This window comes from Mycteria americana, chromosome 2 (assembly GCF_035582795.1).
Source record: "Mycteria americana isolate JAX WOST 10 ecotype Jacksonville Zoo and Gardens chromosome 2, USCA_MyAme_1.0, whole genome shotgun sequence".
Classification (NCBI taxonomy): Eukaryota; Metazoa; Chordata; class Aves; order Ciconiiformes; family Ciconiidae; genus Mycteria; species Mycteria americana.
The window spans coordinates 27,497,085-27,513,301 of NC_134366.1; the positions used below are offsets into that span (position 1 = coordinate 27,497,085).

A 16,217-nucleotide genomic window follows, 5' to 3' on the forward strand; every position below is an offset into this window, starting at 1 on the left:
GTGGGAGTTTTTAGATATGTTGTAATTTGTGTGTGTGTGGGAGATTAGTGATAAGATTAAAACTGCAAAATCATGTGTTCTGGGAGTTGGTGCTGTGGACAGTGTCACAGGGCACCTGGAGAGGTTGCTTTGTTACCGAACACAAAGAATCACACTTACGAACAGAACCTGTGATTGCTGTGGATGAGTCTGGCTCAATCGATGGCTGATTGGAGGTGGAAAAGGGGATTTCCTTGATCTATTTTTTCCCTCATAATGACACCACATGCACACGTGGTTCTTGTCCAAGAAAAACACAGGGCCCCACATGGCTTAAAACCTATGGTGTAGAGTATGGAGTGAGAAATGCTCTTCCAATGGCATATTGCTTTGCCACTTGTGGTGTGGTTGAATGGAAGATGCAGTAGATATTACCGACAGTAGCTTAAGTAAAATACAATCCGCATGTGCTCGAAGGAGAGAAGGTGAGAAATTCCATGGAACTAAACACAGAACTGATTGCCCGATCTTGGGAGGCTTTGCAAATGTGTTCCTATCCTCTGCTGGAGAACAGATTTCAGTATGGTAGCTGCAGTTCTTGGAGTCCACAGTGGGAAGCGATTTTGGGATCCTCCCTTTTCTGCCATACTCTTGGATAGGGCAGTTGAAGGGGTTGTGGTTGGGAGCGTGCAGGGATTGCCAAGACACTCAGGTCTGTGCAGGAGGGATTTGACTATGCAAGTATCCTGGGAAGAAGGACATAGGGAGGGAGGAAGGGTTGGCTAGGATCATGTCAGTCCCTGCTCAGCTGGAGCTACTCTTCCAGCATCTCATTCCTCAGGAAAAGGTTAAGCTAAGGTTCAGCTCCCAGGTCCTGGACTGGACCTTTTATTTTCTTAGTGTGGTGATGATGTGTGCCCTCTGCTCCAGCAGTGGGGCTCCCAGATGTGCCAGCAGCTGCACAGGGTGGAGGACCAGCGCATGCTTCTGCACTCCCTGGCAGACTTGTAGGTTTTTAAGTTTTAGGTAAGTGTTGGCAAAAACTTTGTGGTTGATTCAGGGTTTGTTTGGTGGGGTGTTTTTTTGTCTCCTGAAGTAAAAACTGTAGCCAAATGTATGGGACCAAAAGATTTGCAGTATTGAAATTTCTGAACCAATAATCAGCTTTGCTTTATGTATTATGTGTGTGTTGCGAGGAACAGTGTCACAGTGAAAGGGAAGAAACGCAACAATTTAAACAGAAGCGTGTCCAGTTACTGCCAAATGAATAGACCAGGCAAAATTGCAGAATACTCATAAAGTGCTTGCTTTTTTTCTGAAAATCAAATTTTGTAAAAATAGATGAGGACAGGTATGTTTTATTATATAATGAGATGGTGCCAACTCTTACGTTACAGGGTTTTTCCCTCCCCTAATTTTTTTTTCCCTTTGAGAAAGGGAAAATTTCATTTAGTAACAGTTTGTTCCTGTATTTGCTGATCACCGCAGTCTTTAGTACCCAGTGCTGTAGCAGATTGCATGATTCCTTTGTTGCCTGTGGCGGGGCTTAATTGAAGGTACAAAAAGGAATTGTGGTGCTCTAATTAATCAATTTTAAATACATGTCTTCCTATTTCAGCCTTATGTTTTCCAGCACTCAGGGAATTTTTCTGTTTTTCTCTTATATGAGCGTACTGAACGTTGGTTTTGAATCCACTGGAAGCTCCTGTGGAAGCTCAGCTCTGGCCACAGCTATGTGCAATGGCAGTGGAGAAACCCAGATGTGAGCCAGGCCTGTTCACCCTCGCTTTGCAGCAATGAACAGAGAAGTAGAAGTATCCTAAAGACACCCAAGGCACTAGCGATGACGTGTTCTCTGCCCCTTTGAACCGGCTTTATAGTGCTAAGCTGGAATGACTCTTTTCCTTAATTCTTAATGTCTCAAGCTTACGTACTGCCCATTGGGTAAGGGAAAAGAGGAAAGCTAAACAACCTGAAACCTGTGTGTGTGTACGTCTAAATGCGCGCACATGCACAGAGAAGATTCAGGAGGGATTATGTGTAACACACCTGACATGGTTGATGCATCTCTTTCTTTATTCTGTCAAGTGCTTGGTACATTTACAAGCAGAATAAAAGATCAGCAATGCAGTCCATGGAAAAAGAGGGTGGTGAGCATAAGTGCCTGCCATGGAGCCCATGCTCAGCCAGGTACTTCAGTGTGGTCCTAACCTTATCTCTGTGTAATCTCACCAAGGCAAGGGGACTGGCAATCCGTTTAAATAGGGTAGGTGGAACCATTATTTTGCTTTTCAACATCTGTTTAAGGTTTTTAGGTATGGAATTTAAAAAAAAAAAAAAAAAAAACCCCAAACAAAAAACCCACAAAAAACCAGAGAAAATACAGTTGTATTCGACTTGGCTTTCTTTTTTCTTCTCAGTGATATCTTCTGGCTGGCTTGAAGTGTCCTTTTCGTCCAGCAGTTTCTTTTTCACTGGGCTGGTGACATCTTGTCCTGCAGGCGCCATGTAGAGCGGTTGAGTTCTGCACGTGAAATGCATGAAAAGTTGGGGAGACCAAAATGAACTGAAGGGCAAAGACAGCAGAGCATGGTCTTCTGGACCTTTTCAAGGGCTGGGCGTTGGCAGCCGTCCTGCCTGGTGTATGAGTGTCTGGCACGGTCTTCAAAGTTCATGAATGAAGGACAAAGTTTTGAGGGCGACTTTCCTAGCTTCTCTTTTTAAGTAATCCTGCAACCGCTCATTTCTTGCTCAGAAGTGTTTGTTTCGTGTTCAAAAAGATGCTAATGAGAACAGCCCATCCCACTGTTTAATACCATTTATTTACCCAGGCTATACAATTGCTTTTTAGTCCATGAATTTCAGTCTGTGCATCTCTCCTCTATGGAATGTGCTTGGGGTGATATCAGTGAGCTTGTTTATATGGGCGAAATCAATCACATTTCAGATTAGACCTGTTAGTCCTCAATTATAATGGGGAAAAACGTAATAAAAAGAGATGGAGAATAAACTAACAGTACAATTTGAAGGGCATTTTTTCCTTCAAATGCAGTAAAGGCTTTTAAAAAAAAGACGTGGATATGTGTGGTAATTCCTCATTCATTTTAGGTTTTCGCAGGGCGTAAACGAGATTGAAAATTCTAAGTAGAGTAACAAAATGTTTTGAAAAAAAATTGTTTCCAGTAATAGTAGAAAAATATGGAAAGAAATCAAAGCTGTTTTATTTCAAACCTTTATGTGAAAGTTTAGAGCACACTCTCTAGATTCATTGCTACTAGCTGTAAAGTTTTAAGTTAGATGGATACTTAAATACTGTGGTTTTTTCCTGCTGTTTCCTCCATATTCTATGTGCTGCACTCACATTATTATTTAGTATCTCGATGATGGCTTGAAAATATTGAGGCTTTACAAGGAACTGCCATCTAGATTATAATTTTATAACTTGGTTTGGGGTTTGTAAAATGAATCATGCTGCTTTAAAAAGCTTAAGTCAAAATTACTTCATTTTTGTTCTTTATTTTAATTATCTGGACATTCTGCTTTTAGGACTTTTTTTTTTTCTGCCAAGTATTTTTCACAGGGTCATGAAATGGATGTCTACACTTAAATTGAACTTTTTCAGTTCAACCCTTGTACCATTGTGGAAAATGTTTTCTTGGCTTGTTTCCAGCAACAGTCGGATGACGGCTCAGAGTACAGAAGTTTCCGTATCATCACTGAGGCCCAGTCCCACATCCCGTACTCAAACACGGCAAATTCTTCAGTGACAACTCTTGTAGACAGCCATTTGCCCAGGTGTCTCATCGTACGTTTGGCTGGGTAGTCGAGTGTATCCGCAGATTGTATCCGAATGCCACATCTTCCACGCTGTGGGCGAGAGGGAGACTTGCCTTCCTCATGCAAATGGGAGAAGTGTTTTGGCAGCATCTAGGACATTTGCTACCTTGACAGGACCCCTTGCGCAGCGGTGAGTCATTTTTTACATGGATCTCCTAGGTGAGTCCTAACTAATGAGAGCGTGTATGTTTTAAGAGGAGGAGTGAGGGCTATCCCCCTTGTTTCAATTAGTATTAAAACCAACCAACCAACCAAACAAAACCAACCAAAAACCAACTAATCCCCAGAAAACATTCCTGCAAAACTTCCTGGAAATCTTCACCCTGTGGTGATGCATCCTGAAAGAGGAAGGAGTAGGTTGCAGCTTTGCCCTCTAGATCACTTCAGACCTCAGGCAAGCTGGTAATACTGGATTTTGGTTGCCAGAAGAAAGGGCACTAAATAATTTTGTATGAGCAGGCAAGGTTAGCACTGCAGGAACGTTTTCTGCCTGCTGTGTGGTTAAACCATCTTTGTGCCATGGGGTTATTTTTAACCTGTTGTGGTCTTCTAAGTCACATACTGCCTCTGGTTCTGCACGTGATGTCATCGGAGACCGAATGATTGCCTCTTCCCTCGGGGCACTGACTGCTGCAGGTCCAGGCTGGGTGATCCGGGCACTCGGGCACCTCCTGGCTTCTGGTAGGGTCTCCTAAGCATGGGTCATGGGGACAGGAAGCCCAGGAGTAGCTGCCAGCCTGCCAGCGCTGGAGGGACCTCAGGAGTGCGGGAGGGACAGCAGGACCCCACTTTGCCCACCGTGTGCCGGTAGACGTCCTCATCAGCGAGGTGCCATGGCAGACGCGTCAGTCTCTCCACAGCCTCTCTAGTAGGTAGCAGCTACGAGGAGCTAACCTCCTTCTCTCACCTGCCTGGATTCACCCCCGGTTCTGTCCTGAATGTGTTTCCACATCCCAGTCTTCTTCCCTGTGCCCTTTCCCTACCTTTCTGGAGAGTATGACTGGGAAAGGTTTGGCCACCAAACATTATTTAGGGCTTTGGAGGAGTTATGAGGGGGTCGAGGAGGGCCATGGCCCCCAAGCCCAGGAGCGAGAAGAATCAGGGAATATACACTAGAAAACTCATTTTGGTGTGCTTGGGGTGCATGCCTCGGGGGCGACCCAAATGGAGACCAACGTGTGGGAAATGAACAGCTGCTGTTTGGATGTACGAGGCCCTCCTTGAGGAGCAGCTGAGAGGCCCTGCACAGGCTGCAGCATGGCGGCCGGCAGGGTCCTGGCTGTCTTGCACCCATGGGGTGGGTTTTGGCAGCGAGGTTTGGTAGCACCCACGGGTGGCCCATGGGTTTGACCACCTCAGCTCTGCTTTACGTCTTGCTAAAGCGCTGCCTCATCCTCAGCACCGGCGTCCCTACGACGCCAAGTTGTCTCGCAGTGCAGTCGTTGCTGCCGGTGGTTGTGAAGGAAACTACAAGGAGAAATGTTGTTTTGCAGGCTGTTAATTATTTTCTTCAGTTATTGCTGGTGTCGAAGGCAAAGGGCTCTCTGGTATGTTACCTCCTTCCTTTCAAGTTGGTGTTATGCTAATGTCTAGATATAACCATTGAGGAACTGTCATTAGTGGCTTGTTGCTTATTTATTTGCTTTTTTGTTACATTAAAGAGCCCATTAATTGTGTCATCTTTGGCTATTATATTAATAGAGCTAAGTTCAATTACTGTAACTTGATTTAAAGGAGAAAAAAAACCGCTCCTCGTAACGTAATATGGTACCGTTATGTGGCACCACTAAATCCATTTAATCTTCTTAGTACAAAATCCCTTTTTCTCAGACATTTTCTCTTGCTTTTCTAGTAAGTCAGTCTAATGTCAGCTTAAGTATAACTCACAGGAAGCTTTAGTAAAAATTTCTATCATTTTGTAAGAATTCAGTTTATTGTTTTCGAGATTCATCATCTTGCTAATTGTGTGCTGAAATATACTGCCACTGTACAGTATTATAAGGGATAGATATAAGAGGACTTGTGTGTAGAAGTGGTATGGCCTTTAAATTCTCATTTGAATTGCTTGATAGAAGGTAAACTTGCTGATGAATAATGGAAAGAAATCTTTAATTGCTGTGAAGGACATCTGTACACACTCTCAGTACTCAAATTAATTCAATTAGAGTTTTCAATTGTAGAAATAGGGTATTTATTTTAGAATACAGTGAGAATTAAACGGCAATTGCTAATGTTTCTGGGTAGGTGCTGGTACATTATCAGCACAAAATACTGAGCATCATGTGAAGGAAAATCCCCAAATGTGTGGTTTTGTTTCTTCTCATTTAAATAGTATGCTAACTTCCAGTGGAAAATAATCAAAATGCACAACTATCTGGCAATGTTTTTGGGAGGTACTTTCATTGCTCTCTTTTAGAGAGAAATTAGAATAATCTATAAAAAAAAAAAAAATCTGAATTTCTGTCTTTAGCCCCTCCCCAACCCTGCCACTGCATTTCCCCATTCCTGGGCAGGAAGCTACAGGTGCTGTTTTCACAAAACTTTGTCAAGACTATTTTAAATAAACACACTTTTATTTTTCTTACCATCATTCAACACAAAGTGAGCTTGTTGGCTCAATCAGTTTCCGATTGGGCAAATTTCCACAGAGTTTTTTGAAATAATTCACGGCCGATATCAGCCCTGAAGCCATTCTTTTGGAGGCTCCCTGGAGAGCAGCCCAAGCTCTCGCTGGGATGCAGGCTAAACCAAGGCTGCCTCCAGAGCTGAGTCCTTTAGGTGTGCATCTTCATGGTTCGGTTCGGATGAAGCAGCCTGAGACAAACACCAGTCCTATACATGAGACTTACTGTGCCCTCGCTGTCGGGAAAATAACAGCGTTTCTGTTGTGATTTACTGGTACTTTATCAGCAGGTGGGAAAGACATGTGGCTCCTAAATCAACTTTACATCCCAAATGCCATTGAGATTTGGCCTGCTAGATCAGGTGAAAAGATTTCCTTCGTGGCTGGGAATATCTGTCAGATAGCATCTGTAGTATGCTGTGTTAAAATATTTCTACTGAGAGGAGTTTTAGGTCTTGCTATAGTCAGTATCCTAGTGATGCAAGTCTAAATGCTATCACCCATGATTTCCACATTTCTCATGATAAAGCATATAAAAATAAGCAGACCAGCTGCTCACCTACTGCTGAAAGCTTGCTTCTGTGTATTTGTCAAACACTGCATGTGTACCTTATGATTTAGGTTAAGGTGCCTGCATAATTTGTGCCTGCAGCTCTTAGTGTTTGCTTCTAAAAGCTGTGTGCATTCACAAAAATTTAAATTCATTCAAAGTTAATTAGTCAAGATTTACATTAATTCAAGCATGAAATATTTCTCTGGGGGCACAGATGTGAGGAAGTGGCCAAAGCCAAGGGAAGGGGCAAATTAAACGGTTAGATATGCAGCACTATTTGATCTGCATCCGCATAAACCTGTCTTTAGCAATGTTTTAAGCACACGTTCTGTAATTGCCTGTGTTCCTTCAGTCATTGCTGGCTTGGCCCTTTGAAAATATCTCTGTTTCGGTTTGCTTTTATATGAAGGGATGATAATATCCAATAATCAGTACTGAAGCATCAGCCAGCTGACCAGCGCTGCAGTTCTCCAGCAATGTGGGTTATGTTTGTGTGTGATAGTGTAAGGGGAGGTGTTTCCCCAAATCCCCTCTCCCATCCAAGCCGTCTGCCTCTGATTGCCACACGGCCTGCTCCTCCCCTCTGTACAAATTATCGAAGGATGTGTGTTTTCTGAAGGCTTATTTTGAGGAATGATACTTTTAAAGGAATGAGATTGCATGCCTGAAAGTAGATTAGTTTATTTAGAGTCTTATTTATGATTGCAAATGGCATGTGTGATTTTTGCAAACAATTTGTGTTTAAAGTGTAAAAAGCTTTTCACAAAACCTATTTCATTTCTTTGCAAAAAATACAGTTTAAAGTGGATAGTCCAGTGGCCAAGAAACAACTGTGGATATCAGTATCTGGACTGTGATATTCTTTTTTTTTTCTTTCTTTCTTTTTTTTCCTTGAACTTAGAGGCATGCATTGTTTGTGGTTTGTGCAGCGAGGCTGTCTTCATTTCTTTGTTGTGTCATGCAAGGAAGATCTTGTTTTACTCGACATGGCAAACTTCATCTGGTAATAATTAAACTTTGGCTCTGTTACTTTGAGTTTTACTCAAAGGCACAGGAGCAAGCAGGTCATATTTTGCAGAAATGTAAATGTAAAACCACTTCTCTAATGCCTTAGTCATTCTTCTGACTCCATTTAACTTCAAAGGTAGCTTTTTATGTAGGCTGTGAACCATTTGGCCCAGTACCAGCCATAAGAAGCACAAAACTCTGCTAGTACATTCACTTCATACTTTTGCCAAGATCCATCAAAACACTGGGATAACTTTCTGTACGTACTTCATAACATCCAGGGAAATGCCCGAAAGAGGTTATCCAATGTTACTACAAACAGTCAAAAAGATATTTCACCACTTGTAACTCAGCATTGAGGGTCAGCATCCTAGAATCTGAGCATCTATGGCAGGATATGGCAGTATAGAAATTAAATGTGGGCTTTCCTAGATAGTGTCCTGGTGAGTATTTTGCTACTATTGATTGTGAGGCCTACGTTATTCAGTATAAGAAAGGGAGAGAGATGATAATTACTGAATGAACTGAACATTCAGTATATACATTTCTCAGAATTTGGTGAGAGAAGTGAAAAAGTGATTTTTCTGTTACCAACAGTGAAGTATCCTTATTTCTGTGGCTGACTGGGAAGCAGAAAGCAGCCATATATGGGCTGAAATTCTCCAAAGAATGTGCAATAAATAGATAGTTCGGAAGAAGGCTCCGCAGGGTCTCATGAGCACAGCAGTTTGGGAGGGAGAGGAGTCTATTTCCAGCTCAAGAAATAGTTAGCACCACAGGACTTGTTTATTTAGTGTGGAGAAAAGACTAAGAGGAGTAAGTTCTTAAAATAATAAATTCTCTCTTCGTGAAACAGTGTAGCAGTAAAATTGTGGTCATGGATTAAAGGCATTAACTTTCTCTTGGGAATTGGTGTTTGTTTTGGTGAGGTTTGGTTTGGGGGAAGGAGGGTGGCTTTTTTGTCTGCATTTAGACCCTCTTGTACATGCTGACCCAGGTGTATGGCACACTTGGCGGCATGGCAGAAGCAGCCTGTGCCAACCCCTGGTTTGGCTTGTGGAGGTAGGCAGGGGTGAGCACTGTACAACTGACTCCTTTTGAGAGCCATTGAAACCGCGTCTGCCTCGTGCCGGGTTGGTAGGCACGGGGAGCAAGAACGAGGTGGCAGAAGCGCGAAGGCCCGGTGCACCCTGCAGCGTGGGGCCGTTTGGCACGGAGCTGGCTCTGTTCGGGAGTTACTCCCAGGCTTAGAGGTTGGCTGCAAAACTACAGGTTGCCCATTTTGCTCCTTTCCCATGGCCTTGGAAACCTGGGACTTCGTGAGGTGAGACGTCCAACCCTTGTGCTCTGAAACCTGAAAGTGTTCCTGAATGTAGTGGCTGTACTCCAGATGTGTTTTGCTGACAACGGCAAGGGGAAGGGAAGACAGAGCAAGGGCAGTAGCCAGGCAGCTCAGGACATTGACTTTTGGAAGGTGTGCAGCAATAGCCCAGTTGAGAGTTGCCCGGGGACTAGACTTGGAAATGCTATAAAATCTGGAAGAAGACCAGATTTTTCCAGTACGTGTGTTGTCAGACCCCAGGGAAGTCTAAATGCAGACTGGAGACAAGTGCTCTGAACAGCGCTAATGTCCTTAGAGTGTTTCAGGCAAAGGGAGGGGAAATGAGGTGTCTCCTACTTGCATGTCTTGTGTATTGTGTGTGGTCATCATGAGCAGATCCTTAACCTTCTTTGGCAAGGTCCCTCTGAGGACAATCCGGGTTTCCCTTCCTGCCACTTTCTAGAAACTGTACCCAGAAAGGTAACAAATGGTGAGGGGGAACTGCCTCACCATACGTCTTGGAGAGGCTTAAACCAGCCCTGATGACTTCCTCTTGTAGTAGTTGTAATTGCTGAAAGAATTACTTATATTTGCCTCATTGCATCTGTTGTAATAGTTGTGGGTGGGTGGAGAATAAGGACATCTAACAGGAAGTAAGAAAATTAATGTGCTTTCAAAATTTTCCCTGTACTTTTTTTTCTTTTTAAATTAACTACTTTTTGTCTAAAACACTTTAAAGGTGTTTCTGTAGGAATGTCTGTGTTAATAACTTTTAAAATTTATTTTTCAAATCTAGATCATCGACAAGGAGATTAATCCCTTTGTGGACAAGTGGGAAGAAGAAGGACAGTTCCCAGCACATAAAGTATTTAAAACCCTGGGACAGGCTGGATTCCTCGGTGTGGATAAGCCAACAGGTAGGAGAGTGTATAACTCCTGAGTGTTGATGGTGATAGACTCATTACATTATCTCAAATAGCTTTTGCCCCAGATCAAAACATGGTTTGGAATTCAGTGCAAAGTTTACTTATATTCCTCAGTCACAGGTGTGCTGGTTACCAACTGTGCAAATACAGCAAATTATGTTGCTGAGTGCTCAAGTTGATATTCTCCTAAATATAAATGTTAAAAACCTGCATGGCTGTTACTTTAAAGTCAGTGAAGTGAATGTCACTTCAGTTTTCAACGTACAATCTGTATAATGACTTTTCTTCTGGATCCGGACATGTATGGAATAATCTCAATCTTCATTAAAGAACCCCCAATTTGAAGGCATTGAAAGTGTTGTAACATTTGGCCTATTACACTTCCTTAACCTGTAACCTCTACAACATTGTAATGTATTCTGTCTTCTTCATTCAGAGGATGAGGTTTGTGTGGGTTTTAGGTCATTATATCCTAGACTGTCTTTAAAGTGCACTATTCCAGCCCACAGAAGCATGTACAGAACAAGAAGCTGATGATACACGCAGCAAGGACAGAGCAAGTTTCATGTGTACATATATATATTGGTGAGGAAAAAAGTCAAGAAGTCCAGAGGAATAGGAGGTATTTCTGCTCTTCAGCTAAAATACATATTCCCCTAGTTTTTTTGTTTGTATGCAATGTAATATATGCTTGTTTTCTTTTCAAATGCTACAGTTACGTGTTCCTGTCATAATTCTCTGGGTTTTTTTCCCCCATTTTCTTATTCATGGTTAAAAAGTTTAAAACAAAAGCAAGTTTGCGTAGGCAAACCTTTGGCAATTGTGGTGAATTTGGAGCAGCCTGAAGTGGCAACGTTTGGACAGTTAACTGCAGATAATCATCTATATGGAGCAGCTCACACAACCTTAGCTATGCCACACCACATCGTTATGTTGCTAAGGGACAGGGTTTGAACTGTGGAACAAATTATATCTTTTTACCACTTACTTTCAGAGGAAATTTTTCCTCTTGAAATGAACTTTCATATTCTTGTACATTCCAACGTGGAAGATTTTTTCTCTAGCTGTTCAGCTGTTGGAGCTCGCAGAACTGTTGAGCTGTGATTGTCTGACAAATCCAATTAGGTCTGAGCTGGTATTTCTTTACAAAAATGCTGACAGTCTGAGATTATACCTAAGCTCTATTTAAAGGACAAATAGGATTACTGGGGTAGGGAGAAAACCACCTCTACCTTCTGCTGTAACTGTTTGATAGGCAGATTTGAAATCTGTCTCAGTGGGGTCTCCTTCACACTGCTAATATTCATGTTGGTTGTAATAATGGTGTGGCATTGCTGCCCGGTTACAGCCCCGTCGTGTTGTTATATGCATCTTGGGGCATGCAGAGGCCTCGGCTGGGGTAAGGAACCTCAGTGCTGAGCATGCTGTGCATAAAATGTTGTGGAGGTGGGAACTTTGTATAATGCTCACAAAATAGCTAGGACAAGAAATAATGTGAGTGAAAGCTAGTGAAGAAGGGACTTGCGGAGGCAAAGATGGGCACAGAAGGCTGCATGCACTGACTACGCTTGTTATACTCATGATTAAGAATATTGTAGCCTTGGCTTTGACACTTGTATCTAGCTGTTAATCTAATTTGTTGGGCCTCTGCAGCTGCATTTTATAAAAGCTATAAAAAACTGGATAAAATTCTCAGCGACACGTGGTCCATCTCAGTTCATCTTCTGGAGCAAGGTATTGTTGGGTACAGAAAATGCACCACCTCCCTGTAAGATGCTGCCTTTGCAGCATTCGGTTGTGCAAGAGAACATCACCGGATCCAGCTTTGCTCTGTAATCGTGTAGTATCACCAGGCACATCCTGAAAGTGCCAAAACTTTCTCATGGTGATAAGCGAAACAGTCAGGTGTCTAACAACGCAGTCTCAACAACAGGACTTTGGCAAAGCCTGAAATTCTTCATCCTTCTACAAAGTGCTTATGCCTGCTGTGGTTGTGATTAGTGTGTCCTGGTAGTACTAATTAAAAAAAAAAAAAAGAATATATATATATACCTTTTGTACTCTGCTCAGCCACTTCTAGTATTTAACTGCTGTGTGCAGAGGAAGAGAGATCTTAAGAGATTTGAGGAAGCCAAGAGCAGCCGGGAGTTTTGGGGGGATGTCGGGAGAGGTCTGGAGAAGGGAGGTTAATTGATTTGAGGAGAGTGTTCATGACATGGAGCTGTGTGAGTAACAACCTGCCCTACTTTCTCTTTCCAGCACAAACCAAAATTGTAATTATCATGTTATATCCCTTCAACCCAGATCATAAAGCATTCTGTTTAAAGAAGACTAAATTTTTTCAAGTGAATTCACTTTAGTAGCAACTGCAATTTCAAAATATAAGTTTTTCTGATTTTGTTTTCCAGGGTCATTCTGTCAAGTATCCTTCTTTTTTTTTTCCTGTAGAATTAATTTCGAAGCTTTCTGATTGGGCAGAAACGGGTCACAAACTTGTTTTGCTTGGACAGAAGGAAACATCTGTTGGATTTCAGATTTGTTGAAACTGGACTTTTTCCTGTGTAAACACCATTCCCTTTATGAACAATGAGCTGCTTAATGGGAGTCGGGTTTTTAAAAGAACGTGCCTTACATGTGTCCCTTATCATTGGGAACTTTTTCTATCTGGAGAACTGATTTGGGGCACTATTTGTATTGCAAAGGCTCCATCAATTCCCACCATAAACAGTTGTGGGCTACAAACTTGTCAGGGTTTTTCCTGTATATTTTTTCACAGTTGTTTATGCTTGTAGTGAATATGGGCTGTAGTTACAGTAGTTCAAGATGTTAGTTGGAGGGGTCATGTAAACACTGTGGTCAAGGCCATCATTGGAGAATCCTGAAGATGATCAGTGGATTTAACTTGCTATACTGTCTGATCTGTCCTCTGCCAGAGAAGGATTTTTCTTTTTGAATCATTTCCCTGCTCTGGTATTTTTTACACAACTCGAAACTAGTGCATACACTGGTTTTCCTTGGGGAAAAAGCGTGTGTTGTTCTGTTATATTAGGAAATTCTTCCTACTAGTAAAATACATGCTGAAAAAGTGAACGTTATTTATGTGTAAAAAGTGTCTTTTTGCTCTATGCAAAATATGTTTTATAGAATCATTCAGTTCAGTCTGAAGTATTTAGTTTGAGGGGGGAAAAAAAACCCCAACGTCTATATATACTTATTATTCTTCATTTATGTTTACTGTGTGTTTCTCCTCAAATTATAAAGTTCCTGGGATATTGAGGTACTGCAGTCCCAAAACTAAGGGCAGAAAATATTAGGGTAGGCAGCAGAAATATTTTAAACAGTCTTGGTAGTTGGCCATTGTCTGTTTTGCTAAGGGAAGTGGGCAAGACATATTCTTTGGAGTGTTTTATGTGCAGATTAGATGAGATATTGGAGTAAAAGCTGAAAAGATTTATGTGGTCATTTGTGATCTTATGGTTTATGAATCAAAGCCTTGGCTGTTCCTAAATTTTAGGATGTGTTGCCAAAGACACAGGCTCAAAACGTACGGTTATGTGCCTGCATATGCCGACACAGATGATTAAAAGTTGTTCTTATCAGCTGATGCAAAAGTACAGGAATCCTGTAAAGGCTCAGGGAAAGCAAAGAGGAGGGGAGAGAACAGTTTGTCTACCATCCTGCATGTTCGTATAGCATCACTGTGAGACATGAGTGATAATGATGCCTCCTCTGGGTATTTCATTAGTGTTTTCACTGGCAGTCCTGTAGGAATATTTAGCAGAATGCATTAGTGTGTAGAAATAAGTATAATAGGTGTGTCCAAATAGTAGCCTTCATTTATTCCTGTCAAACACTTAGCAGTGCACTTGCAGAAATATGTTCTTAAATATATCAGCAAAATCAAGAAACTATGTGGTAAGACTCGTACATGGATGGGAAAGTAAGTTTTACGCTGTCTTCTTCCCCTACTGCTGGGATGTATGCTGGATACGGGGCTGGAGAAAGTAATAAGCAGTACGTTCTTGTCACTTGAGCCAGATAAACATCTCATGAAACAAAACAAATGTTTCAAATGATTGATTACACTGCAATTGGAAAATGATGCAATATCTTTCCTTAAGAAAGCCTGTTTATTGCAAGTGTCTGTGTGTTGAATGTGGGAATATAGATCTAGACTATCCTCTAAGGTTAATTTTGTTGTTTTCTTCACAAGTATACATTTCTGTGCTAAAATGAGACCTTATGAGAGTTTTGTAGTGGAGAGTCACTTGAAAGAGTGTGTGGGGTTCATTCTTTCTTTTTCCCTTTCTGTAATACTAAGCCTTATTATTATATCGAATGAGCAAAAGAAGGACCTGGGAGGAGCAGTGAATTCTGTCACTGGAAAGGGACTTCGTAGTTCAGGTGAAACAGGGTTTTATGGCCTCTGAGACAGTAACTGAAACAAACTTTTTCAGATGTATCTATGGATAGAAGCTAAAAGGTATATATTTGTCAGAAGAGAATTCATTTGCCCAAAACCATTTCTGTATGTCAGGAGTGGACCAGCTGCAATGCTTGTGCTTGGTTTAGTAGATTTAAGCATAGCGAGCTGAACTAATCGCTTGATCTCTTTCTTGCTTACAAGGGAGTGCAGTAGTAGTTAGTTAATAATAGTTGCGCTCTATGAGTTTGAGAGAGAAGTCATTGTGCCACGTTTTCAGGTACCAATGAGCCGGTAAATCAGCGCTCTGAAATGTTTACCAGCTATGAGAAATACCTGGTTTGCAATCAAGAAATAATCTTGATAAGCCTCTAAAAAACGATAGACCAAAATTAGTCACTGCTTTATTTGAATCAAATTGATGACAAAGTTCATGATGGATGGCAGTGGTTTGGAGACCTCGATCAGATAAGTATAAGAAATTTCAGGTGCCTATTTGACCTTCTTAATTTGGTAGATTGGATTGAAATCTCAAGAAGACAGGTTTTTGTATGTGTAGATACAAGTTCTGTGTGGGTGAGACTTTTTTTCCTTCCTCTTTTATGAAATGCTGACAATTCAAGTCCTGCCTAGCATCTTGCAAATGCAGAATGAAATGCAATTGAAAATGGTAATGGGGAGGCTGTTTGCTGCACTTCACAGATCATCAGATATTTCTGATTAGACAAGGAAGTGAGCGCTTGAGTTCATATTTGGTTTTTCTTGACTCTGCACATGACTTGGAAACACGGGTGCTTCATTCTTCGTGGCTGGTTAGGAAGTGCAGCAGTACCTCTGGGAATAGCTTGTTCAGCTATCAACAGCAGTTTTGTAGAAACATCCAGCAGAGAACAGACTTACTGAAGGACAGCAAGTCTTTGTGGAAGAGATAATCTTCCTTCAAATGTGTTGTTGATAGAGGGATTGGATTAGTTCCTGGGATTCTGCTTTTGTACTTGAGATAAGGCAAATCCTCACACCTGTGACTTGTAATGGGGAACACAGCAGTAACTCATCCAGTTCAGGTATGCATATACCAGTACCTTAGGGGCAGACTAGGAATTTCTGAAATCTCCTACGCGTACCACTGGTAGTTACAGGTTAGGTCAAAATGGTATTGAGAAAGAAATTAAAAATGCCTCTTTCCTGGAAGATGTTAGAAGTATCTAACTGGGAACAAACGCTCAGCTACGTATGTGCAATTAAGCAGCGCTTGAGCTCTTGACACACAGTTCTCTCACAGCATACCTTGCCGTGCCAAATTCGCTTCTGCGTATCCCAGGCTTTGCACAAACTGGCAGATCCACATGGTGTCTTGAAGCTGAGAAGGAGCACTTAGTCTCTGTTTGTAGATAAGAGACAGTCACAAGCAGCTGTCACTGTTCTGTCCCTGTTCTGCATGACATGCGGGGTTGTGCTCCGGGTGGTGCAGGAGAGTCCGTCCTTCTCTCTTGTAATTGACTTTAGCTTAAGTATGCACCAACTTGAGTGCTTTGTATGAGGCTTTT

The 16,217-nt window shown here is 41.8% G+C and overlaps 1 protein-coding gene across 2 annotated transcripts in view; it reads left to right on the forward strand.

The window, feature by feature from the left end:
• Positions 1-16,217, forward strand: part of LOC142405425 (putative acyl-CoA dehydrogenase 6) — a 94,658-nt gene that overhangs the window by 7,224 nt on the left and 71,217 nt on the right. For both annotated transcript variants that reach the window (XR_012774175.1, XM_075492831.1), the window contains exon 2: positions 10,118-10,238. Coding sequence is in view for 1 of the 2 variants with exons in the window: in XM_075492831.1 (XP_075348946.1) it covers positions 10,118-10,238 (121 nt within the window). In the remaining variant the exon portion in view is untranslated. The remainder of the gene's footprint in view (positions 1-10,117; positions 10,239-16,217) is intronic.